General features: G+C 49.5%; 12 protein-coding genes across 12 annotated transcripts; 5 read left to right on the top strand and 7 right to left on the bottom strand.

Moving 5' to 3' along the window:
* Positions 1-1,597: 1,597 nt before the first annotated feature.
* On the bottom strand, positions 1,598-3,239 carry N7482_002851 (cytochrome P450; the record flags this gene model as incomplete). Its single annotated transcript, XM_056684976.1, has 2 exons — positions 1,598-1,793; positions 1,855-3,239. 2 exons carry the CDS (start codon positions 3,237-3,239, stop codon positions 1,598-1,600), a joined length of 1,581 nt encoding a protein of 526 aa, XP_056548582.1.
* A 497-nt stretch (positions 3,240-3,736) lies between these two features.
* On the top strand, positions 3,737-5,122 carry N7482_002850 (M24 family metallopeptidase; the record flags this gene model as incomplete). Its single annotated transcript, XM_056684975.1, has 1 exon — positions 3,737-5,122. The coding sequence occupies one exon, from the start codon at positions 3,737-3,739 to the stop codon at positions 5,120-5,122; it is 1,386 nt and encodes a 461-aa protein (XP_056548581.1).
* Positions 5,123-5,594: 472 nt separating this feature from the next.
* N7482_002849 (threonine aldolase family protein) lies at positions 5,595-6,716 on the bottom strand (the record flags this gene model as incomplete). Its single annotated transcript, XM_056684974.1, has 1 exon — positions 5,595-6,716. One exon carries the CDS (start codon positions 6,714-6,716, stop codon positions 5,595-5,597), a length of 1,122 nt encoding a protein of 373 aa, XP_056548580.1.
* Positions 6,717-7,455: 739 nt separating this feature from the next.
* N7482_002848 (M20 family metallopeptidase) lies at positions 7,456-9,171 on the top strand (the record flags this gene model as incomplete). Its single annotated transcript, XM_056684973.1, has 1 exon — positions 7,456-9,171. The coding sequence occupies one exon, from the start codon at positions 7,456-7,458 to the stop codon at positions 9,169-9,171; it is 1,716 nt and encodes a 571-aa protein (XP_056548579.1).
* Positions 9,172-9,382: 211 nt separating this feature from the next.
* Positions 9,383-11,492, bottom strand: N7482_002847 (uncharacterized protein; the record flags this gene model as incomplete). The annotated part of the gene is made up of 8 exons (XM_056684972.1): positions 9,383-10,091; positions 10,147-10,350; positions 10,416-10,498; positions 10,551-10,713; positions 10,771-10,876; positions 10,941-11,051; positions 11,115-11,222; positions 11,279-11,492. 8 exons carry the CDS (start codon positions 11,490-11,492, stop codon positions 9,383-9,385), a joined length of 1,698 nt encoding a protein of 565 aa, XP_056548578.1.
* A 512-nt stretch (positions 11,493-12,004) lies between these two features.
* Positions 12,005-12,842, top strand: N7482_002846 (uncharacterized protein; the record flags this gene model as incomplete). The annotated part of the gene is made up of 2 exons (XM_056684971.1): positions 12,005-12,194; positions 12,250-12,842. The coding sequence occupies 2 exons, from the start codon at positions 12,005-12,007 to the stop codon at positions 12,840-12,842; spliced, it is 783 nt and encodes a 260-aa protein (XP_056548577.1).
* Positions 12,843-13,618: 776 nt separating this feature from the next.
* Positions 13,619-15,419, top strand: N7482_002845 (Zn(II)2Cys6 transcription factor domain-containing protein; the record flags this gene model as incomplete). Its single annotated transcript, XM_056684970.1, has 6 exons — positions 13,619-13,850; positions 13,907-14,154; positions 14,206-14,899; positions 14,955-15,064; positions 15,115-15,214; positions 15,265-15,419. The coding sequence occupies 6 exons, from the start codon at positions 13,619-13,621 to the stop codon at positions 15,417-15,419; spliced, it is 1,539 nt and encodes a 512-aa protein (XP_056548576.1).
* Positions 15,420-16,266: 847 nt separating this feature from the next.
* On the bottom strand, positions 16,267-16,599 carry N7482_002844 (uncharacterized protein; the record flags this gene model as incomplete). The annotated part of the gene is made up of 1 exon (XM_056684969.1): positions 16,267-16,599. The coding sequence occupies one exon, from the start codon at positions 16,597-16,599 to the stop codon at positions 16,267-16,269; it is 333 nt and encodes a 110-aa protein (XP_056548575.1).
* Positions 16,600-17,372: 773 nt separating this feature from the next.
* N7482_002843 (ankyrin repeat protein) lies at positions 17,373-18,341 on the bottom strand (the record flags this gene model as incomplete). The annotated part of the gene is made up of 1 exon (XM_056684968.1): positions 17,373-18,341. One exon carries the CDS (start codon positions 18,339-18,341, stop codon positions 17,373-17,375), a length of 969 nt encoding a protein of 322 aa, XP_056548574.1.
* Positions 18,342-19,958: 1,617 nt separating this feature from the next.
* On the bottom strand, positions 19,959-20,183 carry N7482_002842 (uncharacterized protein; the record flags this gene model as incomplete). Its single annotated transcript, XM_056684967.1, has 1 exon — positions 19,959-20,183. One exon carries the CDS (start codon positions 20,181-20,183, stop codon positions 19,959-19,961), a length of 225 nt encoding a protein of 74 aa, XP_056548573.1.
* Positions 20,184-21,727: 1,544 nt separating this feature from the next.
* N7482_002841 (uncharacterized protein) lies at positions 21,728-22,534 on the top strand (the record flags this gene model as incomplete). Its single annotated transcript, XM_056684966.1, has 1 exon — positions 21,728-22,534. The coding sequence occupies one exon, from the start codon at positions 21,728-21,730 to the stop codon at positions 22,532-22,534; it is 807 nt and encodes a 268-aa protein (XP_056548572.1).
* A 196-nt stretch (positions 22,535-22,730) lies between these two features.
* On the bottom strand, positions 22,731-25,687 carry N7482_002840 (DEAD/DEAH box helicase; the record flags this gene model as incomplete). Its single annotated transcript, XM_056684965.1, has 4 exons — positions 22,731-23,694; positions 23,750-25,104; positions 25,161-25,348; positions 25,405-25,687. The coding sequence occupies 4 exons, from the start codon at positions 25,685-25,687 to the stop codon at positions 22,731-22,733; spliced, it is 2,790 nt and encodes a 929-aa protein (XP_056548571.1).
* Between the last annotated feature and the right edge of the window lie 209 nt (positions 25,688-25,896).

Here is a 25,896-nt window from a genome sequence, read left to right as displayed (position 1 = left end):
ATGGGGGGATTGAATAAAGAAATAGAAGCACTGGCATTTGCTGAGGGATTTGCAACACGGTGACTATTTGATAAGAGCGAAGAAAGCCATGGATACCTCTTCTGCTAAGCTGCCGGGCGCCCCGAGCCGTGCCTAAATCATGCGCCAATCGGGGACCCTGCTGGAGGGCAGGTCCACTCCGTCTGACTATGCATTGTGATGGTGTCAAATCATCGTGCCACCAATCACAGAGGCTTATTACCCGCTATCTTCATTCTCACGCTCACAATGGCTTCCCTCGCCTCCTTGACTTGCCTTGGCCCCACATATTGGATTGTGAAGCGAATCCTGCACCATCATGGTTTCACAAGGCCCCTCATGAGAAGGCGCAAAACATGCAAGCCGGGCGCTTAGACTGGAAGTGATACTCTTCTCGCCCTAGTCGAAACAATTTGCGTTAACCTCTCCACCCCCCTTTTTTTAAGTAAAAAACAACAATAGGTCACGGACAGGACTCTTTGCCTTCCTCCTGACCAAAAGACAGTTCCTGTCTAATCAGAGCTTCTCTTTCTACAGGTCAGCTCTCCTAAGGTGATTGGTTCGTATTATATACAGACGACAAGAGGATAGGGAGGGGAATTCAAGCCTTAGCGTAATTCACGGTCGGGTTGGCAACCCCAAAACACCAAATGAAAAGCGATAAATGGCAACTTCATATCTCAACAATCGTGTTTATTTTGAGTAAGATGTTGAGTCTCTGCAATCTAGAAAGTCATTCTAACCTACTGACGATCTATTGAAGGCGCATTGGAAAAAAGCTTACACCTACCCTACGCTCTACGTATAAACGAATTGCATAATATCGGCTGGGGTTATAAGCGCATTCATAAGCGTTGCCCCTGGATCCCTTTCTCAACAATACGTCATACTATTACTAAAGAGCCAGAGACGAGACAGTGTCTCGAAGCCACGCCCTGGCCGCCCAAAGAAGCTCACCGAGGCGGATAAAGACCGAATCCTTGAGGTGATTCATGAGAGTTCGCGCGTTACCCAGGAAGATCTACTTACTGAGGTGGACCACAGGGTTAAATATGTATCGAGTAGGTAGGCGTCTCCTAAACGCTGAGAATATGCGAATGTGACGTTATTCCTGGAGACCCCATCTTGATGAGGTTACCACTGAAAACGGTCCGTTAGGTATATCGGTACTAAAGTGCGCCAAAAACCGCAAGGCCGCAAAACCGAGCCGAACCAAACCGTAATTGACTCGGGTTTTGAGCCTAGTTTCGGAAACTATTGCGTTTTCCATTTAGTTTCTAGGCAAGAAACCATAATAGTTCTTAAGGCCCTAATAGTTTAGTAAATAATATAAACTAAGTAGGTCCTTACTAGAATATATTTCTTATAGATTTACTCCCTGAATGGCGTGAACACCTAAAAAGACATCCTTTGGCTTAAGTAGCAACCAGAGGCACTGTGGACTTGCACTGCTGTATCTAATTTAGCCCTTTGCGGAAATTTGATGAACAGGAAGCTTGTTGGTCAATGACCTGTGGATTCACTATCTGACTCAACCATTCAATATTTCTCGAATTTAATACGGCAATTCTTGTCCTGATCACAGGTGAGTTGTTGATTCCGTTTTGAGAGTAACGGTAGCTGAACGAACCTCGCGTATGGGAAAGTGGTCATCATATACCAACTCAAATCGGCTTGTCGCAGTTGGAGATGACTTCTCAAACTCCCGGTCCATTTTTGTCGTGTATTCTTGATAGATAGCTGCCATCAATGTCTTCATTTCTGCGAGCGCTAAGCTGGTTCAAGGCAGAGACCTTGAGTCAGATATGCAATAGAAAGTTGAGAACCAGGACTTACTGCATTCCAAGACACATTCTCGCTCCACTGGAAAAAGGCCACCACCAGCGTTTCATTTCGGCAGTCTCCATGTCGCTTGCCAGCCATCGATCGGGCTTGAATGTATTTGGATCGGGGAATACTTCTGGGTTGCGATGGAGGGAGAACGCCTGGCAGCTGACTGTTGTCCTGGCAGGAATATGGAAGCCATCAATGATTGCATCTCGAGTGCTGGTCCGGGGCTGGGATGCCGGAATAGGTGCGTATAAACGCAATGTTTCTTTGATCACGGCATCAAGGAAAGGAAGGCGGTCGCATACATCTGCTGGTAAAGTAGAACCGTTGCCATTGAGGACGGGTTCCATGCCCTTCACTTCTTCCCTGAGACGTTCTTGATAGCTTCGGTGCTCGGGCAGCGATAGCGCCCATAGAGCAAACATCAATGTATCACTTGTCGTCTTCAGACCGGCATCAAGATGGTCCGCGCATTCTGCGGCGATGTCCATATCGGAAATTGGTGTTTTCCCAGAACTGCTGCCCTGTTCATCTAACAGCCTCATCATCAGACCGCCATCACATCTTGGTACCGAGGTTTTATCTCCTCGAAGGGTGTCAAAGGTAGCTAAGGCATAGTCTTGAAGTCCGCTGTATGCAACTGGTCTTTTTCCTGGGAGGAGACCGATTACATCAAGGATCGATGTCAAGTACGGGCCGCCGGACATGACCAAACGAGTATAACGTGGCAGATGGATCTGAAACCATGAGTGTCTGCGCGCTGTGGGCTCGTCAATATCACTCAAGATCTGCCTGTCCGCCACATGCCCCGCCAGAGTCGCCGTGCCTCCGCGCTCCCCGAATGTGTTCCAGGTGATGTTGTCCAGGGAGAAGAAATGCAAGCTCTTGACCAGATCGGACGCTGTCTGCGGATCAGACTCGACCAACTTGATAAAATCCTTAGCCTTTTCTTGAATCGAGTCCGCGACCGGGCTTTTCAGGACGTTAGATTTGGAATACATTTGGCTCATGAGCTTTTTTCGAGCTGCATGCTCAACCGAGGAGTAAAATGTAAACAGGTGTGACCGCCCGTACACATCGAAAATACGATAAAACGCTGGCGGGCGTCCAAAGGGACTACCGGCCCCATAGATCAGGCGCAAGGCTGCCAGTGAGTTGAAGGAGACCTCATTGGGACCCACACGCACAGCAGGGCCGTATTCTTGATGAAGACGGTGAATAATCCGCGTGCGTGTGCCGTAAAAGTCCTCCTTGGCGAGTCTCAAAACAGTCAGTGCGAATAGTTTGGGCCCTGGTATTCTCGCGAGAGGACTGAAGAACAGTGTCCAGCAAGCATGGAAAATCAGGAAAGCAAAAACGATGGTTGCTATTGCGGTAAATTCAAGAGGCATGGCTCTGTGTAATCGACAATAGATGGTGCTCTGGTAGCCGTTCTGGTGGCAACACTCTAGTCTTAGATTAAATATGGAATCTTCATGCTTCGGGCTCAGATCAGGAGGCCGCCAGCCTTGGTTGTCACCGCGGAGAAGGGCGTTTGTTCCATCGCTGCGTGATGGAGAGGTTGTAAATATCGCGATAGCGACGAGGACTAAGTTCCCGATTCAAGTGGATATCCAAGTGTGTTTTCCTCGGGAAAGTCTGTTTCGATAGCAATCAACGTTAGTCTTGGGGTCTAGGCGTCGCTCCCGCTGAGGGGCAACTGGTTTTGCGTGGGCTCGTGGAACGAACGGAGCAAAATTCCTAATTTGGACCAGCGGATTGTAATCCCATCCGCATTCAACACGAGGGGAAGACAATAATATAAGAACAGCTGAGCTCTTGTATCCTCGAAACCAGACAGCTCAGCAACTGAAACCTTTCCTCCTGCTCCTCGGACAAATTAACAAAAATGGTACCAGTCAAGAAGGCCCAGCGCTTCAAAAAAGCCCTGTACTTTTCAGAGGCTGAGTTCAAAGAGCGTCAACAGCGAGTCCTGGCGCTGATGGAGCGAGAGAACCTCGATGGTTTTCTCATGACAAAGCAAGAGTCTCTGTACTATCTAACCGGTTTCGATACCTTTGGCTATGTCTTCTTCCAAGCCATGTACTTCCACAAAGATGGCTCCATGCGGCTGATCACTCGAATCCCGGATCTGCGCCAGGCTCTCTACACTTCAACCCTCGATCAGAAAGATATCCTCATCCGATCCGACGATGCCGGAAGCAATCCTGTGTCTTTGGTCCCCAAAGTTCTCCAGGACTATGGAATCGATTCGCCATCCAAGCGAATCGGCTATGAACCCGATTCATGCTCCTTGACGCACCGCCTAGGAAAGGCACTGGAAGAAGCCGTGGATGGCATTTGTACGCTGGTGGATCACAGTGACTTGCTCACCCGAGAGCTGCGCATTCTCAAATCAGAAGCCGAAATGCGCAAGGTTCGAAAGGCCGCTTATCTCGCCGACTTTGCCCTCGTCCGTACCCTGAAGCTGGCCAAGCCCGGGGCCTATGAAGGCGACTTGTGGCGAGAGATTGTCGGCACGGTCTATGAGGGCGGTGGTGATGATCCTGCCAACGAGAATATTCTTGTCTCAGGCAACAAGGCTGTTCTTACTCGTTACTCGACGGGCAAAGACAAGATCGATCGACAGCTCACGCTCGAGCATGCCGCATCATACAAGCACTATCATGCGTGCCTGATGCGCACGATTCCCATTGGCGGAATCACTAAGCTGGCGCGAGAAATGCACCGAATCAACATCCTCCAGATGGAAGCGGCCATGGCGGCCCTCAAGCCGGGCCGAGAGATCGGCGATGTGTTTGAGGCCTACGCTCGTGTTGCAGATGAGCATGGCTTCCGGGACCAACGCTTCAACAGTTGCGGCTATAGCTTGGGTGCCACATTCTCACCTACGTGGATGGATTTCCCCATGTTCGTGCGCGGTCAGAATGTGGTGGCACAGCCGGGCATGGTGTTCTTTATCCATATCATTCTGATGGACAAGGCCACGGATACTGCCAGCTCAGTTGGCCAGACCGTGGAAGTGACTCACGATGGGTGTGTTGCACTGTCCAAGCTACCTTTCTGTCTTACTCGAAGACAAACCATTGCCGCTTGGAAGAAGATCCGAAAGGAAGACTACGGATTTAGTGGTGACGAGATTGATGACGGGGAGAATCTCCAAGACGTCGAGCTCAGTGATGGGGATGTTGATGAGGAGGACTACGATGTTGAATACGACTTCAGCGACTATAAGCCGGCAGCCGCACTGGGTGACCCGACCCAGAGTGCTTAATTTGACAATCTGCTGATAGCTGTTGATCTTATTCCTTGTCTGAGCATTACTATCGTATTTTTGCATCTTCTATTTACCGGAACATTTAGATCCGTGATTTATTGAGAGAGCAGGTCTTCGAGTAATTAAGTAGCTGTGAATTTTACGAAAGTTCTTACAAAATTTCAGATTGCAACATGGCAAAATGTTCTGTCACAGTTGTGTTTTGGTGTCGTTTGAACCTGATCGATGCTTTGAGCTAAAGCTTTTCTAGAATGATTGTGTCCAGGAATTGTTCATCCCACCGCAGGGAATAGACTATTAGTCTTTCTCACAATTGCCTTCTTTGATCAGCATTACTCGAAAACTAAAATTCAAATCTACAACTAACTCTGAACTCGGATTCGAAGGAAAATCCAGATCAATTTCACCAACAGCTCTGTCTCACATTGATCCTCTGTCTCTATAAACATAGAACACCCCGACGTGCCAGCTAGCTATATTCATTCATTTTCGAGGTGCTTCCATACCCACCCGGCGGAACCTTGGAGACATAGTCTTGCGGCAGGGCTTTGGTTATTCTCACTGCCTCAGCAATAGCAGCCTTAAGGTTTTCAATGGCGTCGTCGCTTATTTGATGATGCAGAGCAATTCGCTCATCCATCAGCTTCACATTGAACTTTCCACACTGCTCCAGCAATACACCCATATCGATATTTGACTTCTTGGCGTCGATGAAAAAGAAATTAGTATCAACCGGGATCTGAGGCACAATACCAATCGCCGCCAGGTCTTTCTCCAATTTCTTGGTCTTCTCATGCGTGTATTTCATGGTGGGCCAGACTTCCTCCAGCGCTACCAGAGCTGGAGCCGTCAAAACACCGGCTTGTCGAATACCGCCTCCTAGCTGCTTCCTCAGCCACCTAGCCCGCTTGATGTTGGACTCGGTGCTAGCAAGGACTCCACCAACTGGTGCACCAAGCCCCTTGGAAATACACATAGACACGGTGTCAAAGTACTGGCAGTAGTCTTCCAAAGAATGCCTAGTAGCTGCAGAGGCATTCCACAAGCGAGCCCCGTCGCAATGCACTTTAATATCGTGAGCATTTGCGAATTCGGAGATCTTTCGTATTTCCTCCAAGGGAGTTAGTACCCCGCCAATTGTCACCTCGAGACTAATCACTTTTGTCGGCGCCGTGTGGATATCTTCGCCCAGGACAGTCCACCTCTTGACATCGTCCAAAGTCAGGTAGATGCCGTTGGCTGGGTGTACGGGTGTCACCATGGCTTGAGACAGCACTGCCAACCCCGATCCTTCCTCGGCGTAGACATGGGCGCGGTAGTCGCATAGCACAGAGTGTGGAGGTTGGTGGAGATGAACGCGGACTCCGATCTGGTTGCCCATTGTTCCAGAAAGCATGAAGAGGGCATCTTGCATCCCAGTCAATCGTGCAATTTCTTTTTGGAACTTTGTGGTGATGTGGTCTTCCTGGTAGACGTCGTCTCCGAATGATGCGGTCGCCATAGCGGCCAACATAGACGGCGTTGGGGTGGTGAAAGTGTCGCTGCGGAATTCATTGGCAGCCGGTGATGTGGATGCCTTGGGGTTCAGCATTTTGGCGGATGAGAGCGCTTTTTGGCTGTCCATTGGTATGTGTCTGCGGATTCAATCGAGATTGTTCAACTTCAAGTTTTCGTCCTTGATGTAAACTAGACCTCATTAGGCATTGGAATCAAATACGCACACATTCCACTCAGTACTGATTATCACGGCTTTAAGAAATCCAGAGAATAGTGCAAAGTCTGCCCACAAAGAATATTGATCCCAACGGATTGTGCTCATGTATCTCGGGAAACTAAATAGACTTTCCGTAAGATTTTGCCATTGTTCATAAGATCCGTTAGGAGGAGGATGCCTTCCTGGTAGTCTCTTTCTCGTCGGGCGGATTAAAATCCCTATGTGGTCCATGGGGCGGATCAAAATACTTTTTGAGTCAAATACGCGCTGTAAGATTCCCGAAAAGGCAAGTCACTCAACTCTAATGGAAAACCCCGCACTCGCAATGTTACATCGCTGCGGGAGCCTGGCTTAGGTCCCACTAGTGCTTCCCAGAACCTCGGAACCTGGGATCAGACTCCTTGATTCGACATAGCGATACAGACGAAGAAAGAGGCGCGACAAAATGATAAGTTGACACCTCAGTACCGCATCCATCTAGGTGGTCGTACCTAGCCGATGAAGCTAGGCCTCTTCCAATGACAAAATATATTCCACATCTCGCCCTCCAGAAGTAGAACATATCACGAGCCTACCTCACCATACATTTTTCTACCGGTTTATCAACATTGTCAAGATGACCGAGCATACCTCTGCGCGACAAGATAAGAGCTCAAGGAGCTATTGGTTAATGTATGGGGCGCTTTTGATTGGCCTTGCCACAGCGTTTATCACTCTGTTCAACAATCCCATCCAATCGTCTAGCCTACCCAAGCTGGATGTGTACGGCCCCGGCGCAGAATCCGAATTATGCCAACAGGTGCCAAAGCTGTCTCCAAAGAACAAGAAAGTGGAACAGTTCGTTCGTGAAAGAGTCGACTCTACGGAGTACCACCAAGAAATCATCAACAAGCTCTCTGGAATTATTCAGATCCCGTCCGAGAGCTACGATGACTTGGGACCCATCGGCGAAGACGACAGGTGGAATATATTCTTCCAAGTGGAGGACTACATCAAAGCCAGCTATCCCACTGTATTTCAGACCGTCAAGCTGGATCACGCCAACAAACACGGCTTGATCCTGACATGGGAAGGCAGCGTCCCACCATCGACGGCCAAGCCTATTCTCATGCTCGCACATCAAGACGTAGTACCAGTGCTCTCAGAGAACGTCAAGGATTGGGCTCATCCGCCCTATGACGGCCACTACGACGGTGAGATTATTTGGGGTCGTGGCGCTACCGACGACAAAGGCTACTTGATATCCATCATTGAGAGCATGGACCTGCTGATCAAGAGCGGGTTTAAACCGAAAAGAACGGTCGTCCTAGCATTTGGCTGCGACGAAGAAATTAGCGGCGAGAATTGTGGAAGGCCTATCTCTGATTTCCTTCATAAACAGTATGGAGATGATGGGATCTATCTGATCATGGACGAAGGCTCCACGGGGATCCAGAGGGAATTTGATCAGTCCTTTGCCATGGTTAGCGTGGCAGAAAAGGGCTATCTGGACGTCGGCATCAATCTCTCGTCGACGGGTGGTCATGCGAGTAACCCGCCGGACCATAACGTTATTGGTATCCTATCGGAAATCGTGGTCGCAATTGAGAGCAACCCATTCCCCGGGGCAGTCACTCCGAAGAATCCCATGTTCCGCTTCCTCGAGTGTGCAGCTGTTCATGCTCCCGTGTCGAGCTTCCCGATGGCGGTCCGTCCCAAGTTGAGCATGGCCGCTCAAGGTGATAGCGTCAGTCAGGAGCAACTAGCCCAAACACTCGATGATATGAGATATTACTTCAAGACAAGCCAGTCCGTTGGAAAGATCCATGGCGGCGTCAAGATCAATGCCATCCCTGAAACAGCGTCGACGTTAGTCAACCTCCGCCTGGCCGTCGAAACCTCGATTGCGCAGGTCGAGGCACACTACGAGTCTCTTGTCGGTTTCATTGCTCAAAAGCACGGAATGCTATTTGAAGGCTTTCATTCGTCATGCAACTCTTCAGAGAAACGGAAAATTTGCCTGTTTGGGATCGACGCCTTAGAGCCCGCTCCCGTCTCTCCAGTTGACACCGAATCTTTCCGCGTCTTGTCTGGGACTATCAAAAATGTTCTCAAGCCGCTTGGCACGGACAACGAGCTTGTTGTAACACCATACCTCATGCCAGCCAACACCGACACTAAGTTCTTTTGGGCCTTGACGAAAAACATTTACAGATTCACGCCAGTGAATCTGGTGCATAATCTCAACCGGGCACATACGACAGATGAGTTCATTCGAGCTGACGAGTTTGTGAGAGAGCCCTTGTTTTTCGCGAGTTTGATTCTGAATGCCGATGATGTTGTGACTCTGTGAATGTGCGAAGTATCAGGCGCATCTGTTTCACCTATCATATTATCTAGGCCGAGGCAATTTAGAGCCCTACAGATTAGGCAGACATAATTTCACGAAGATAAACCCTAGAGTGGTAGGTTAGAATAGATACTACATGGATAGATTGAGAAACGAATATAAAATAACAGTCATACCTCCAACCCAATTTGTGCTCCAAAATTGAACGTTCAGACTACTCGAACAAGCTGTTGAGCCAGCCTGAAATCTTGCCTCGCCTCGGTGGCTCATACAACGCCTCATAAAGATCAATCTGAGCTTTAATGCCTCCGAGCTGAAGATCTGCCTCTCCCGGCCGAACGTATCGTGTCCGCTTGAAGAGCTTCCAAGCCACAAACGCCACGATGAAAAACCCAATCATCATATAAGACGTGAAGAATGTGGTAATGTCCCAATTGCCATGAATGAACACGGTGTACCCGAGGATCAAGGCTATAACCAGGGTCATCACCGCGGCGTAGTATGCCGCATAGGGCTGGAAGTATCCCCGGTATGGCAGAGTCTTTCGGTCAATGCCCTGACGTTTGAGAGCAGCGTAGAAATGCAGGTATGTCACGACCGTGGCGAAGTAGTTGATCATGTATGATGCAGTGCAGATTCCCACCAGCCAGTCAAGGACCGTGGACGAAGAATCACCAAGCTGTAGCAATGAAAGAAGGCAGAATGCAAGCGAAAAGATGACCGAGTAGACTGGGATACCGAAGCGGTTGCACTTGGCAAAGATCGCAGGCGCTTTTCCATCAACCGCCAGGCCATGGAGGGTCCGGATAGAAGAGTAAACAACGTTGTTTCCACAAGAAAGCACAGACGTCATGATCAGGGCGTTGACCAGGGAGGGAAGACCGCTGATCCCAAATTTGACCATTGAAATGACGTAAGGGGAGCTATAGCATAAGTAAGCCGTGTGATCTATGCTTGTCTTAAGATTGGGGAGCTTACGCAGCTCCAGTGCCGCCCTCCTTTCCATTGATGTATTTGAGCAAAAGCGAGTCGTTGTAGGGAATGACGATTCCAACGCAGAGAGCGCCGCCGAGGAAGAACAGGAGCAGGCGCCAGACAAAAGAGGTAAAAGCCCGATGCATCAATTTACGAGGATTCTCGGCTTCGCCAGCTGTCATGGAGATGAACTCGGGACCGACCATACTGCATGATACCATCAGCCATACTATAGGGGAACGGGATAAGTTATTGTTAGTCATGATACTGACGTGAAGGAGCCCTGAATCACGCAGGAAACAAATCCAAGAAAACGTCCTGTGTTCCCAGGAGCAAGGTGCTCAACAAATGCACCCTGAAGACGTGTTAATTAGCAAGAAAACATGGAATGGTTGGATGCAACTTACGGGATTTTTCCAGTAGGTAAACCCATAGGCCCAATGCTCTGGATTACCACCAACCATGGTGACGAAGGTGTAGCAAATGAGTCCCATCATGAGGAAGACCTTGAAGATGGCTAGGTAGAACTCGGCGGTCCCGAAATACCGGACAGCGAGCCCGTTAAGCACACTGCACCCACAGTTAGCTCATTGATCGATCCCACTAGAACTGTAGAAGACGACTCACGCAAAAATCACCAAGCAAATCATGACCACTGCGACCACGGGCACCTTGTCCGTCCAGAAGGTCAGAAGTACATTGATTGCAGTGATCTCATACGGAATGGCGAAGGCTGGCCAAGGGGAATAATTAGTTAGAGAGGAAGCAAAACAGTGGCCTCACGAACTAGCACCTACCCATAAGAAAGAAGTAGTTCCAGCCCATTGCAAAGCCCCAAGCGTCATCGACCCAGAATCCACCCAGACGGATAAATGGGGAAGCGATCGGAAGATAAGTAACCATTTCGGCTGCGTTGACGTGACCTTATTAATACTCCACAATACATCTATAATAAGGAATGAGAGACTCACCAAAGCATTGATTGACACACCAGATGACGGTTCCGTAAGCGACAAAGCCTAGGAAAAGGCCAGCTGGGCCACCCTTTGGTAGACTTGCACCCATCTGTACGAACAGAGCTATGGAGATAATAAGCTCAAAAAATGTACTTCTTGCATGAGTCAGGCTCACTTACATGTTCCAATGGCGCCGCCTATTGCCAGCAGCTGGATTTCCTTTCCACCTAGTTTCCGTTGGAGGTGCTCTGAGCCAGCAGAGATGAGCTCCGACGGCAAGGCCTCCTCGCTGTCGTGCTTTTCATATTCATGCAGGCTGTGGTCGAGGTCTTTCATTGCTCTGGGGGTGTCCTTGGGTTTCTCCGCACCTGGAGAGCGCGTAGCGGCTTCCATGACCGTGGAAGTGCCTTCAAGCCAAGATAAAAAGAGAGGGTTTAGTTAGAGCAAAGAGTATAGCGAGCAGGAAGAATTGTTTGAATTGTGTGAAGGGTCGGGAACATGGCTAGAAAAAGCTGGAGTTTTTAACTTGATGCATGATTCACGAGCGAAGGAGCAAGTTTCCTGATCCGCTTCTCTCGTATCTCCCGCTGGTCTCTGAGACTAAACGTAACCAGTTCCCTCTCCCCGGGCCCGGGTCGTCTTCCGTGAGCGCCTCTTTGCAGCCCCTCTTGGCCAAGGCGGAAACACTAAAATTGACAGCCGGCGGCCCTACCGCCGGTAAAATACACCGTGTCAGATAACGTATTTTTGTATTTTATAATTGCGTGCCTTTTCCTCGGGAAGTACCCTCATCATCATTGTGGTTCTTGCAGGAGGGCTAGGAGTGCCCACTGCAACGACCATATTAGCATTCTTCAAAATAATATTGTGTCTCCATTCCATCAGCATACGAACCCTCTGCCCCGATGGCACAATTGTCCCCGACGCGTTCAAGGGCATCGCTCCCCAAACAATTGGCCAATTTCACCAATTCTACCGCTGGTCTGGACTTGACCCTCCGCCTGTTCCATAGTCTGGCCCTTATCGGCTCTGGACTTGAATTTGATGATACTACTGTGATGAGATGTTCAATTGCGGCATCGCAGATAGGGCTAGGTGAGATTGTTGCGGCTTCAGTGACGGTCCAGTGCATTTCTGATTTTCCCTGCAGCGAGGCGCTACCTCCGCTTCTTTGGGTTCATCGGCTGTTTCCAGAATGTCTCCGACATTCTAGCTACCGGGTCCTCTTTTAGAAACCGAGCAGCGATGATGGATCTGTTCGAATCAACTTGTCTGGGAATGTACCTTGCTCTCGAGGGTACGACAATGGTGAGCCTCCCAGTCTCATACCGTTCGCAATCAAAGCACAGTGTTAATCGTGCTGGACAGCTACATGACATGAACATTTTCTTGGTTCCATGGTATACGCCGATTCTGCTTGAATCCTACAAGTTCTGGTTCTATGCTATGTGTGTGGCAATTGCGAGAACCGTCTCGGTTCTCCTTTTTGGCCCTGTGGTGCCTAGCACCCCAAAAGGCTCCATAGATGAGAAGAAAGACCACACCTCGAGTGACTACCCGTCGTCGACACTAGTCCCAGTTACTTCGTCTCTCTTGACACGGCTGGTGATTGATAGTTTGGACTTGACTATTCCCGGGTCTTTACTGGGATGGTTCCCCGTCAGCGACATGGGGGTTGCTTTCACTATGCTAGCAAGCACGATACTTGTCTGGCCAACTGCCTGGGCGAAAGCCCAACCTTAGAAGTTGGTCCAGGGGAGGAATGGGAGGATGAATGCGATGGGATTTGCTGGCCTTGGACGAGATAAGTTATAGACTGAGCAATTGAATAAATACTTAGGAGAAGGGTACTTCAGGTCCTCTGTTCTAGAATTTTCAAAGTCCTTCAGATCACCTAACCCACTTCTTTCTACCTCCTGGCCATCACCCTTTGCAGGGAATTGTTCAACATTACAGCCGACTCCCAGGTTTCTCGTGGGTTCCCCGTGTAGGTCAAAGTGAGGAGGTCAGGGTGGAACCTCGTGGTAGCTTGTTTTTGAAGATAAAGTGAGCTGTGAGTTGTCACCATTGATAAGTCAACAGGGCAGGAGAACAAGTGATTCGACTGGCTACGGAAGCCGTGTTCCATAGTTGCTGGACCCATTGACCCAGAGATCCATAGGCCTTTGGATGCGGGGTAGATTACCCCGCATTGCTGGATAAGAGCCGAGTTCAGGGGATACAATATACAAAAACATACTGTATAGAAGTGAACTACTGAAGTCGACAAGCCATTGAGAGTGAGATAGGAGATAGGAAATACGGATGTTTCAACTGTAAAGCAACTCCAGTCCCTGCCAACTACAGCGGGATCGAGATCTGCTGCGTCTAACATATACAGAGCAGCCGATTGGCTGGATAAACCTGGCTCGATAAGATAGCTCTAGGCACTACGGATTAGACAGTAGATAAGGGATTACGTGAACTATTCCATCCCCGGCTCTCCGCACTGTCTCCTCTCCACGACCCTCGGCTGCGAAATGCGTGTGACTAAGGGATGTGCTCGTTGTCGCCATCGTCACGTCCGCTGTGTGGTTCCCGACGGCGCCTCTTCATGCTCTCGCTGCTCACGCTTGGGCCGGTCATGTGAACTTGAGCCGCGCTTCCAATTCAAGCCTGTACGCCATATATACCAGCAGTGTGAGAGCGCTCCAACCCGCTCAGACCTTGTCTGGGATGAGCAGCAGGTCTGGGTTGGGGTATCCCGGCCAGGTAAGCCCTCGTTTAATAGGTTGAATAGCCTACCTACTGACAAAAGTCCCATGCAGTGACTTTCGTGCACCAGGCCGACGACCTCACGCGTGAACTCCCAGAGCCAGACGACCAAGACCAAGGCCTTGAGCAGCCTTATCCAACGCCAGAGGAAGGCCAACCCATACTCCCACAAGCACTTGAATCTGTCCCGACTGATGCATTGTCAAACCATTCTCCGAGTCACGCACCAAGTGACCTGTCGACGCCATCTCCTCGAGAGGCGTACTTGATCCGCTCCTATATTCAAAAGATTGCCGCTGTGGTAAGTCATTTGACTGGCATCTGCCATGGAACGGGGGCCTAACGGCAGCAGGCGGATATCTGTGATCCTCAATCTCACTTCAGCACCGAAGTTCCTCGCCGAGCACTAGAGGAGCCCATGTTGTTGAAAGCTCTCCTCGCACTTGCTGCCAGACACGATGCGATCTTGACAAATGATAGTGACTGTGAAGCGTCAGCCTTTCACGGGGAGTGTCTGGAAATGCTCATTGTTGCCTTGGATCAACCCGAGGAGAGCTATGACGACAATCTCCTCATCACCGTGGTTGTGCTTCGTTTCTACGAAGAGCTTGAGAGGACAACCGACAGGAAATGCCATCTCCTTGGGTCTAACCATCTCCTCAATCTGATGTCGCGATCTGCATCGTCCGGGGGATTAGCCGAGGCAGTGAGCTGGCAATTCCTGCGCCAAGCCATCTACTCCTCCATAGCTCAATATGAACCAATACAACTGGACTTGCGCAATTATGAGCGGTCCTCGGTCTTCCATCGCGATGATGACGCGGCCCGAGCAAATGCCATCATTTTTTTCTGCGCATGCATTCTTCAGCTATGCTGCGCTGCGCCGGCGTACGCCATTGACCGAAAGAGCTGGCAGGAGTTGGCAGACTGTGTGGAGGACTGGCACCACACTAAGCCGAGGAGTTGGCATCCACTGCGATATCAACCGCCTAATTTGTCCGAGGATCGCCCCTTTCCCGAATTATGGATCATGTCGCCCCCGGCTGGTTTGTCTCGCTGACACCCTCTCTGATGCCCGCTAAACTAACTTGTTCATTATAGTGGTTGGTTTGCAATATTACCATGCTTCTAAAATATTTCTGACCATGTCTGATGCGCCGTCGCAGCGGTTGACGGACTATGAAATGGCGCGAGCTCAAGTTCTCGCAGAAGTCAGTTTGATCTCCCGTCAGTCATCTTTCATCGCTAACATATGAAATAGAAGACAGTTGCCAGTCATCTTGTGATGGCCATTGGACTATCGCTATCGAATGAAAGTGTTCAGAACAGCTACTTCATCGCCTCGCATCTACTTCAGCGCTGTAAGTGAATCGCTCGCTGGCACACTTGGGGCTTTCTGACAAATATCTAGTTGGATACTGCTTACGGCAGCCCGCTGAACAACAGGGATCACTGCGTTTCCTGTCTCGTGTAGAAAAGAGTCTTGGGTGGCGCACATCGTGGATCAGACGAGAATTAGAACGCCAGTGGATGGAGCGGGACAGCGTGAACTCTGAAGCTGGCTGAGAGCTTCTGGATGCCCCAACTGGCTTCTAAGCTTGAACTCGATCACAAACGACAAATATATGTTGGACTCGGTACCTTATGAAATGGGCTTCTGATCCTCGGTTCCCGATTGCCGGTCGTGAGATGTCTAAATTTTAACATTATGCGGATGCAGCAACAAACTATCAAAAGATCGTTTCATGGACGGATGTCCGGGAACCATAATGGGTACAAGCACAGTCGGAGAGGCCATGGCGTTTTTCACTGGACTTCAGAGCGCTCCCCGATGCGTAAAAGCTCAGCTCCAGAGGAAAACCTGTCGGTTAACTGCCGCGTCTCAACCTTTCTAACCTGTCTCCAGGACGGTCTATTTTGTTTTCTCTGTCGGAAGATGCTGCTCTGCGCCCTCTGTGGCTCCTTCCTTGTGCTCACTTAACCCTACGAAGGGGCACTCTCCTAAGGGCCATGTAGAGAATATTCATGGAGGACTGTCGGTGAGACAGCGTGGTTGTCTAAAGGCACTCATGGCCGGGGGGCAATCATTGGCATTTATCCTACACGCGAAATCCAGATTCCTGGCGGATCATCAATCTTACATGACATTTGGACACTTCCTATCGCGCCATAGCCGTCTATCGTTTATCGCCTAGAGCTAATCCTGAACACTCGATCTCTAACATGCAAATTTAAAGACCACCTTCTACATCGGTAAATTCCATCGTATGCCAACCACTTTGTGCACAGCACTGAGTAAGGGCACTGAGTACGAACAGGCCCTCGGTCGACGAAAGACTCCTGAATGACCCACATCACAGTCGGACAACCCAAGGCCGCCGCTCCACCAAGGATGAGAGAATGGTTCAACAACCTAATCGATCTCATTCAGCCAAACACGGATCATATCCACACCTCGTCGCACAGCAATCAATCGAAGGACCGCACGGAGATTTCCATCCACAATCTCCGTCTCCGTGGGCAGGAAATTGCCACCAGCTGGGTTCCATTCCACCCACATCTTCGTGATGGTTCGTTCTCCCTGTTCCAGATAGAACTCGGGAATATTGGGGCGCAAGCTCTGGTAGAAGCTAGTTGCGAGAGTCTCGAATGATTCGGCGTTTTCATCGGCGAGCACGACCTCATTGATCCTGGTTTGGCCTGCCAGGTTGATGATGATAGGGACGAGACCTTCGGATGAAGACATGATGAGGCTGAGGCTGTATGGGAGGGCTAAGATTGGAAACGCGGTAGGAGTGTGGATTGCAAAGATGACTCGATGAGTACAATGAAGTCAACTTGGAGCTTTAATTCTCGACAACCCTGTTCCTGAACCTGCTACTTATAGCCCCGTCGTCTGAGAGGGGCGCGTCATGAGAAAATACGAGTTTTAGGTTGAATGATCACTCTCATCGTGATAATTCTTGGCATTTCATCTCGTGTTACTGAATACGAGGTCCCCACCATGGCCTAACTCTTTGACAGGCACTGTTAGGAAGAATCCGTCGGAGTAGTCTCAATATGGCAGGCAACGCGGATTTAGCGCCGCTTACAGGAATAATTCACCCGGCAATACGAGTTGTCCAAAAGAAGGTCTTGTCAGAGAAGGGAATTTTTGAAGAAAGCGGGGAAGCAGGTTGTTGTAATATGGAGCGGATAACTTACTACTAGCAAATGAAGGTATTCATATGTAATTTGGGATTAGTACACATGCTGAGCAAGCCAGAGGATGCGTAGGAAGATAGGAAGGTCAGATGAATGCACTTTGGGGAGAATGGTAATAGATGGAAGAAAGATGTTGAAAAAGGTTGTTAATATTATTATTCAGCTAGGGACTTGCCAAGTATTTATAGCTTAGGCTCACTAAAAAAAATCGGTAGTTATTAGTCCGATATCTGCAGCTATCGCGGTCTGCAGCAGCTGCAAGAAGGCCGCAAGATGTCCAGAATCACGACTTGTGCTCTGATATAGAACGCCACTTTAACGTTTGATGCGCGCTCGCTGCATAAACCTCGCAAATCGGTTCTTCTGCGCATCTTGTAAAATTTGAATAACCCCTTTCTTCTCATGATCAAATGCCCAGCACATTGGAGTGTATCCACGGTTGTCCCGTGCGGAGCTGTCCAATCCTTTTTTCAGAAGCAGTCGGACTGTAGACTCCTCCCCACACCCTGCTGCTATATGCAATGCGTTGCGTCCATAATTGTCCAGAACTGAAATATCTGCACCGGCCTTGAGGAGGAGTTGTAGGCATTCATCTGCTCCGGAAACCGCAGCAACCAAAACTGCGGTGAGACCGTGCTCATCTCGCACAGTGGTATCAACACCCCACTCAAGTAACAGTCGCACAATATTAGCGTGATTCCTGAAGGTCGCGTGCTGCAATACGGTCTCTCCAGTCGACGTTTGAATAGAAGGATCTGCCCCAGCCTCAAGAAGGATCCTGGCAGAGCTTTCTCGATTTAAGATAGCTTCATAATAAAGGGGGGTCAACCCTCGTTGCATCTGTCGGGGATCAATGTCCGCGCCGGCTTTAATCAGCATCTGGAGAATAGTTATGCTCTGTCCATAGCCCTCATGTAAGGGTGTCCTTCCGTTGTAATCCGCCGCGGAAGGGTTTGCACCGTGATCCAGGAGTAACTGGACAATCCCAATTGCATCTCCGTGGACGGCAAGATGAAGGGCGGTTCTTCCGCTATGATCCTGTGCTGATATATCCGAACCAGCATGGATCATTGCTTTTGCCATCAGTTGATCACCGTTCCTGACCGCTTGATGAAGAGGCATCCATCCTTCGACATTGGGGATGGAGCTCTGCCGGATCCATTCAGCGAGGGGTTCGATCAGATGTTCAAGCCTTTGTTCCACGATCAGATATAAGATGGTGTGTCCATTCTCGTCCTGGGCCTGAATATGCCGAGAGTTGAGAATGGAGGCGACGTGGGGCATGCTTTGAACCAAATTTAAGAGATCCAAAGGTCGCAAATAGTCCGCGACCATCAGTATTAGCTCCGAGGGAAGATTGAGAGGCCTATGGGCTGCCATTATTGTCACCGAGGCAACGTATCAGATAGTTTCGAAGTCAGACAGCGACGGGGGCGGAAGCCGCTACTCTTCGCGTGACGAGACACATAGACTAAAAGTCCTGAGGACAATCTTACTCAAAGATTGTCACGGTAGCAGTGTATATAACGGCGATTAGGACGACAGAGGAAATGCAGCAGAGTCATGTGATCCGCGGGGCAACAGGGCAACAGGGCAACGGCGGTGCAGGGGTTATCAAGCAGTTCTCCAATAACCGAAACAAAGCTGCCTTTGGTTGATTTGCGCACCTACTAACCCATACAGCTACTCGTCTTTGCCGGCTAGGTGACCCCGTCCAGACAAGGGCGCCTTTCAAGGTACCTCTGGTGCGGCCCAAGGACATGCCTTCCCAGGAGCCCCTGCTTTACCAACCTTGGCCCGATTGCCATCTAATCAATCCACTAGCAGAGCAGATCATCTCGGTGTTAGCTGTGCTTATCTCCCAAACTAGAGAGACTTATTGAATTAATACTCAATAATGAGTAAGAGCACTCTCACATCTTCACCACTGCATAAGGTCTCCGGCACCTATTAAAAGCTGGCAAGCAAACCCAGTCCCAGAGACTCTCTGACTCCATGCCAGCCCTGCATAGTCGTCTCTCTCCTATGACCCAGTGTCAAGGGGAGTCTGGAAATAGAATAACCAGAGAGCAGATCACATTATCGCATATCCGAATGGCCCTTGAGATCCTTTAAGGAGAACCGCTTTTTACGTTAGCCCCTCAGGTCTCACGGATGACAAGCTGCGGAGTATTTCCCCCAGATGAGATCGTTACCATAAGTCATGCGCTGAAATAATCTGGCCAGTGGCTAAGGTACACTCTGGCGCACGAACTCATAGCACCCAGGAATCCAACAACGAATATAGCAACAACAGCCAAGCAATCTTGAAATTGATTCTAGATATTAACTATCTAGAGTCATCTGGCGAGGGGAAGATTTGAAGTGAACAAGAACAAGAAGAGAAAAACAACCGCTTTCCGTAAACGGTCCGCAGGATCCCATCTATACCTAGCAGTGATGAGGTCAGGCGTCTTGGAATGGATCCTGGTCCCTAAGCAGAAAGAAAGCCGTTCATACGATAAGTGGCAATGTGTGGTTCTCCAAACGTATCAACAACGCAAAGTCAGCTCACCAGTCGCCGCAGCCGTCCCTCAGTTCATCGTTGGCCTTGTAATGCGCATCAACAACCACGTTATCCTCCGCATGAAGAATCAACCGAGCATCGCCGCCATTAGAAGGGGGCAACCACTGGATCACGACCCCGCAACCCACTTCAACATTTCTTCAAATTTTCTGCATTGAAAGCATGTTTGTTAGTCCTCGACTTGCATTCGTCCAAGAAGAGCGTAAACGTACTAGAATTGCACTGATCCGAAGTATAAAATCCATTGATATAACACTTCAACTCCCAGTTGTAATCCCACGAGCTGAGAATAATTAGCATCACCCTTGATTCCCATTAACTCCCAAAATGCGTAATTACCAAACTCCCTCGTAGCAGTCTCCCGACTTGTAGCAAGAGAAGTCCCAGGCATCTCCGTCACCAATAGTGGTGACGACATGGGCGTCAAAATACGGCGCGCTTCTGCATTTCACGGCGCCATCGTTGTTGAAGACGTTGCACATTGTTCTTTTCTCGAGGCCTGGAGCCGCATTCGCCAGCAAAGGAAGGGCTAGGCAGAGAAGAGTAGTAGCTGTCTTCATAATGGTCAATGAGATAGAGGCTTAATAAAGGCTTGAAGTAATATTGATTTTCTAGGCATAGACTGGAATTTGGGTCCATTATATAGATCTTCGGAAAGTTAGTTGGCAGAGGCAGAAAAGGTGAAGTACGGGACAAAAATAGCGAATACCTACTACCCCCTTCGGCTGCTGTCAGCCACGAATGTTCGTATTCATTCCCCTTTTTCCATAGCTAGACTTCAATGTCTTTCGGTCAATCATCGTCGCTGTAGTAACTCCGGAGGGTAGGGATGAGTATACGAGGTTACATCGCAGGTATCGGTAACTCGAACACCCTTAACATTGAGTGGGCACAGTCGGCGACTGGAACCGCCCTAATCAAAAATGGGACATTCTCACCAGGCCATACTTTAAGCTCTTTCGGCTAGACGGACGGGTCTGGCGGGTTGTACTGCGTCGATACGAGGATATGTCTGTGGACGGATGAAGCGTGGCTGAATCCAAGCTAGCTTAGCCACGAATTATGTGCAAAGAAGAGCTTGGAAGGAAAGAGGAAAGGGATTAGCGAAGCACTTTACGAGGAAAGAGGCACGAAATTGCTTAGCGCGGTCCAAGAACAGGGGTAAGCGGAAAGGCTATGCTATTTACACCGTGTCCAGCGGCACAAACCCGCGCCATGCCATCTATATTAAGATATGCCAAGATGCCAAGACGCCGCCGCTGCCTGCCAAGGACTCGTCTTGGTGGGGCTATCCAGTTCGTCTCTGTCAACATGGTCTGTTTATCCGTAAGAACACCAAGATCTGTCTTCGACACAACAACGGAGCTGAAGCTGAAGGCACTGGTTCCCTTGAAACTGGGTTCGTTGCATACAGAACAGTGACTTAATGGATTACTGAAGGACTATATAGGACCGCTGAAAAGCCGCGAGGACTATTAAAAAACCGCGAGGACCGTTCAAAGACTGTGGGGATGGCTAAAAAACCACTAAAAGTCTTCTAATTAACTACTAATAGAGATAATGATAAGATTGTTATACTGGGCAAATCATCGAGAAGAGTCCATTTTACAAATATATCGAATCTGGGGAAGGCGGAAGAAGAAAAGGAGAAAGAGAGATAAGATGTCTTGTGACTACTATACGCCGGAACCTTCTGTCGGAGCTTTCAACTACTAACAAGATAAAGGTGAGTGTAATGGATCTCTAGGACTCACTATAGGTCAGTTCACAGGATACACTGCGCGTCAGTTTAGTGAATGATATATATTGCAACTTTACGTGTGACCACCTGATTAACGTAATAGCACGTGAAACTATATTACTGAGTTTATCTTGAAAATATCGCGCCCTTTCCATGTATCAGGAACTACTCTATTATGAGGAACAACAGGTTTGATAAACTTTCCATACAGTCGCGAACCGTGGGTGGCAAGTCACATGCCTTGAACACGATGACCTGACGTCGCGGGATCGAAGCGAACCCCTCCTTTCTCGGAGTTATCTCATTCGAAACCTCAGTATAATCCACACCTCATCCTGTGATATCCTAGAATATGGACGCAAAATGGTCGTTTGCGACGCCCCGGTCGCTGGCATCGTCGGAGCATACACGGGCAACAGCTTCGCTGTGCAAGCATCCATCGCAAGCGTGCTAGGTTGCGCTATTTATAGCGCCTTGGAACTGGTTGTGCTCGTGTTCTCCATATTCAACAAATACAATGGCCTATACTTCTGGAGTTTGCTTATCACGGCGTCACTGGGTGTTATCCCCGACGCGATCGGTCTGCTCCTGAAGTATTTCGAGCTCGCGCCAATTTGGATCCCAGTCACGCTGTCGACGGCAGGATGGAGCATCATGGTAACGGGACAGTCACTGGTGCTATACTCCCGGCTTCATTTTGTCGTGTTCAACCGAAAAATACTCCACTTCGTGCTGGGCATGATCATCTTCGACGCGATTGTCCTACAGATCCCTCAGATCGTTGCCTCGTACGGCGCTGTCTACGTCTGCCACCTGCACTTCCAGGGCTTCTTTAGTAAGTGGGAGAAAATACAGCTTACGGTGTTCTTCGTACAAGAGATCATCATATCAACATTTTTTATTATCCAAACGCTCCGCTTAATGCGTATGTATCCCAAACGGAGTGCCCGGAAGACGAATATCATGTACCAGCTGTTGGCGATCAACTCGTCTATTATATTAATGGACATCTCACTTCTGGTACTGGAATACTTGGACTTATTCATCACACAGACCGTTTGCAAATGCTTTTTCTATACAGTCAAACTCAAACTGGAGATTGCGGTGTTGTCGCGGTTGACAAGCTTTGTGCAGTCGCACCATCAGCTGGAATGTTCGGGATTGAGCTAACATTCCTACGAGATCTTACATACAGCGACAAGAATGTAATTAAAAGTATATCCGTTCAAGCCCAATAATACAAAGAAAGTAAAAAATATGGAGCGAGCCGAAATCTTGGTCGATGTGTGCAGGGAAAGAGGAATCAGAAAAGAAAAACCGGTGAGTGGTGGGTTCGGTTTGATCCACAGCGGACCACCCTGGGGAATTAATCTAGGAGAGTCTCAAAGTCAGCCATACGTGTAGCAGTGCTCTCAGCCTTCTTCTTGGCCGTCTCGCGGAAGGCAGCGAGCATGAGCTTGCGCTTCCGCTCCTGAATATCAAGCACACGCTCCTCGATACTATTTTCCATGACAACACGCCACACTGTGGTCTCACGCTTCTGGCCAAGTCGATAGACGCGATCAACTGCCTGGTCTTCAATGGCAGGTGCCCACCAGCTATCGGCGAGGATGACCTGGTTTGCTGCCACGAGGTTGAGACCGACGCTGCAGACGCTGAGACTGGCGAGAAGAACAGTGCAGTCAGGTTCGTTCGTGAAGACACTGATGGAGTTGTCGCGCTTCCCAGACTGCATCTTGCCGTCGATACGTACAAACTTAATGCCACGTTGCACGAGGTGGGGTTCGACTAGATCAAGGAAGGAGGTCCACTGGCTGAATAGCACCGTCTTGGTACCGGGTGCTTGACCCTGTGCAGTGAGAACCTTCATGAGCGCCTCAATTTTGCTGCTGGGGTTATTAGGGTCAGCAACGGCCGTCTCAGCGTCCTCTCCCAGCTCTACAACAGGGGCAACAAGAGTAAGATTGTCCTTGATATCCGCACGGCAGAGCGGGCACTTGTGCTGCCGCTCAATGACTTGCTCGATGCAACCACGGCAGAAGGCATGGGCACATGCCGTAATTACCGGCTGTTCAAAGTTATCAAGACAGATGGCACAGGCCTCCTGGCTCTCAATATGGATCTGCAGCATGTCTTGCAGGGCCTTCACATTTTCCGGGTTAAGAGGGACAACTTTGTGTTTCTCGAGGTCTCCCATGAGCTTGTCAATGCGATTCTTGCAGAGGGCCCAGTGGTTGCAAACTTGACGAAGACGTAGTATGACCTCCAAAAGAGTAGAATAACTCCCTTCTTTATCCTTGAGTTCGAGAAGAGCACCTTTCGCCTCGTTTCTAGACGATTATTAGCAAGAGGTGTTGCAAAGGAGTGTAACAATGGAAGCCATACTGGAATGCGCTGTACTTCTCCAGCTCATGGGGATGAAACTTGACACGAAGAACCCGGGATGCCATTTTTGGTAGACGCAGGTTGATAAATTCCATGTCCTTCCTTCTTCGAAGGCAGATGGTTCCCATCAGGGCCTCAAGAAGCAAGCGAGCCTCAGGGTCGCCATCCATAAGGGGGCGAATCAGGACACTGTTGAACACACCGAAGTCCTCCAGACCGCCAGACATCTTCAAGAAACGGACCTGAGAATAAAGATCCTTAAGAGTATTGATAATCGGTGTTCCAGTCAGTGTCCAGCAAGAATCTGCTCGCAAGGCGCAGGCTGCAAGAGAGCCCTTCGAGCGAGGGTTGCGAATTGTATGGCCCTCATCCAGGACTACACGACGCCAATGAACCGAGAAGATTCCCCCCGGAGGCAGCTTCTTCGATTCTGGCTCAAACTCCATGGCAAGGGCACCATAGCTCGAGATCACCACGTCATATTGTGCCAGGTTGGCCTTCTCCTTTTTGCCGGACCCATGGTAGATCAAGACACGGGGTGCATGTTCAATGTGAGTGTGATCTTGAATCTGATTTTTCCAGTTACTCATAACACCAACCGGGGCGAGAATGAGGGTGGTCTTGCTAGACCCGGAGGTTTGGGGCGTAGGATTGGCCATGATCAGTGAGATAATCTGGATGGTTTTGCCAAGACCCATGTCATCTGCAAGAATACCACCACTCGCAAGTGGTGGTTCGGTGGTAGTTGAGAAGTTGGTTGCAATATTGATAAATTTGGCCCCGTCACGCCTCCACAGCTGCACAATGGCATCAGAACCGGGGACTGGAAGGGAAGGAGATTCTCGATTGATCATCCAGGCGAGCCCTTGTTTCTGGTACGGCAGCAGCTCCGTGGATAGCCCTGCTGGGGAATCAGCCATGGGCATATTTGCCAAATCGGCTTCCTTCTGCCCAAAGGCTTCGACGACTTGACCAATTTCCCGTGGGTTGAAAAAGCTGCTTTGTTTCATGAGCTCCTCCAAGCTTTCGCTTTCGCCGAGCCCGGTCGGCACCGACAAGTTAGCATATGTAGAGTCCTCATTCTGCTGCCATTGCTGGGCTGCCTTTCCGAGAGCCATTGCACGGGCGTTCTTTTCAGCCGCCTTCTGTTCGTGCTCACGCTGTTTCTCCTGCCGTCGTTGCTCACGCTCGGCTTCGATAAAGTCTTTGACTGGTAGCTTGTCTTGCTGCATGCGCTTCTTCAAGGCATCTTTCATTGTTGGATCACTCGTGCCAAAAAGCCTCAGCTGAACCGGGCAGTCGAAGTGCCCAATAACTCCTGTAAGAACACCTTCCACAGATAGATCTCTGGCATCCTATCAAATCCATTCGTCAGGAACCAACTTAATCATGAAATGCTCGAGCAACACACCATGTAAGGTGCCAGCTTGGCAGCCATTCCTCGTGGAATATGTCCCACTTGGGAACCCATGACATTATCAACGCGAATGGCATTGCGATCGTATTGATTTGAAGGCTCTCTTTTTAGGACAACATGCTCTCCGGGAGTGGCATAGCCTCTGTAGTAGCGAACCCCCACAATCTTTCCGTCAATTCTTCCTATCAGAATGGGTCAGTAATGTGTTTCCGACCGAGTCGCTGAGACAAGGACCTACCGTAAAGCATCGAGCTAGAAAGTGACGACGCATCCATATCTTGGCTTCCCTGAACGATATCCTCGGCCTGGGCGTCATCTTCATCTGCGCCAGCGACTTGTGAGAGTGGGATGTAGTCGGCATTTTCACCAAGTCTCTGGGCTGTAGTTGCGCCCGGCAGGTCTGGTGCCAATGTAGTCCGGCTCCTCTTGGATACGCGGGCCTCACCATGATCCGAGCCAGTCTCGGCCGTGTCGACCACGTCAACTACGTCCGATTTCCGTTTTCCAGGTCTCCGGGTCATGGTGCTGGACTCCTTTCTCTACAAATCAAAACTGAGATCAAGACAGGCCCAGAGAGCGGCCAAAAGAGAAAAGAAGAGTTGAGGCACAGCGAGCAAAGTTGCTTGAGTATTGCTTGTGTATCAGCAGCAATGGAACATGCCGTCAAAGCTCATCAGCATGTGAAATGGTTTGACCATGGGACGTAAACTGGTAAACTGTCGAGATGATT

Source organism: Penicillium canariense (genome assembly GCF_028826845.1).
Source record: "Penicillium canariense strain IBT 26290 chromosome Unknown utg000001l_segment0_segment0, whole genome shotgun sequence".
Lineage (NCBI taxonomy): Eukaryota > Fungi > Ascomycota > Eurotiomycetes > Eurotiales > Aspergillaceae > Penicillium > Penicillium canariense.
Note: the sequence above shows the minus strand (reverse complement) of the source record. Positions and strands in the feature narration are given on the sequence as shown.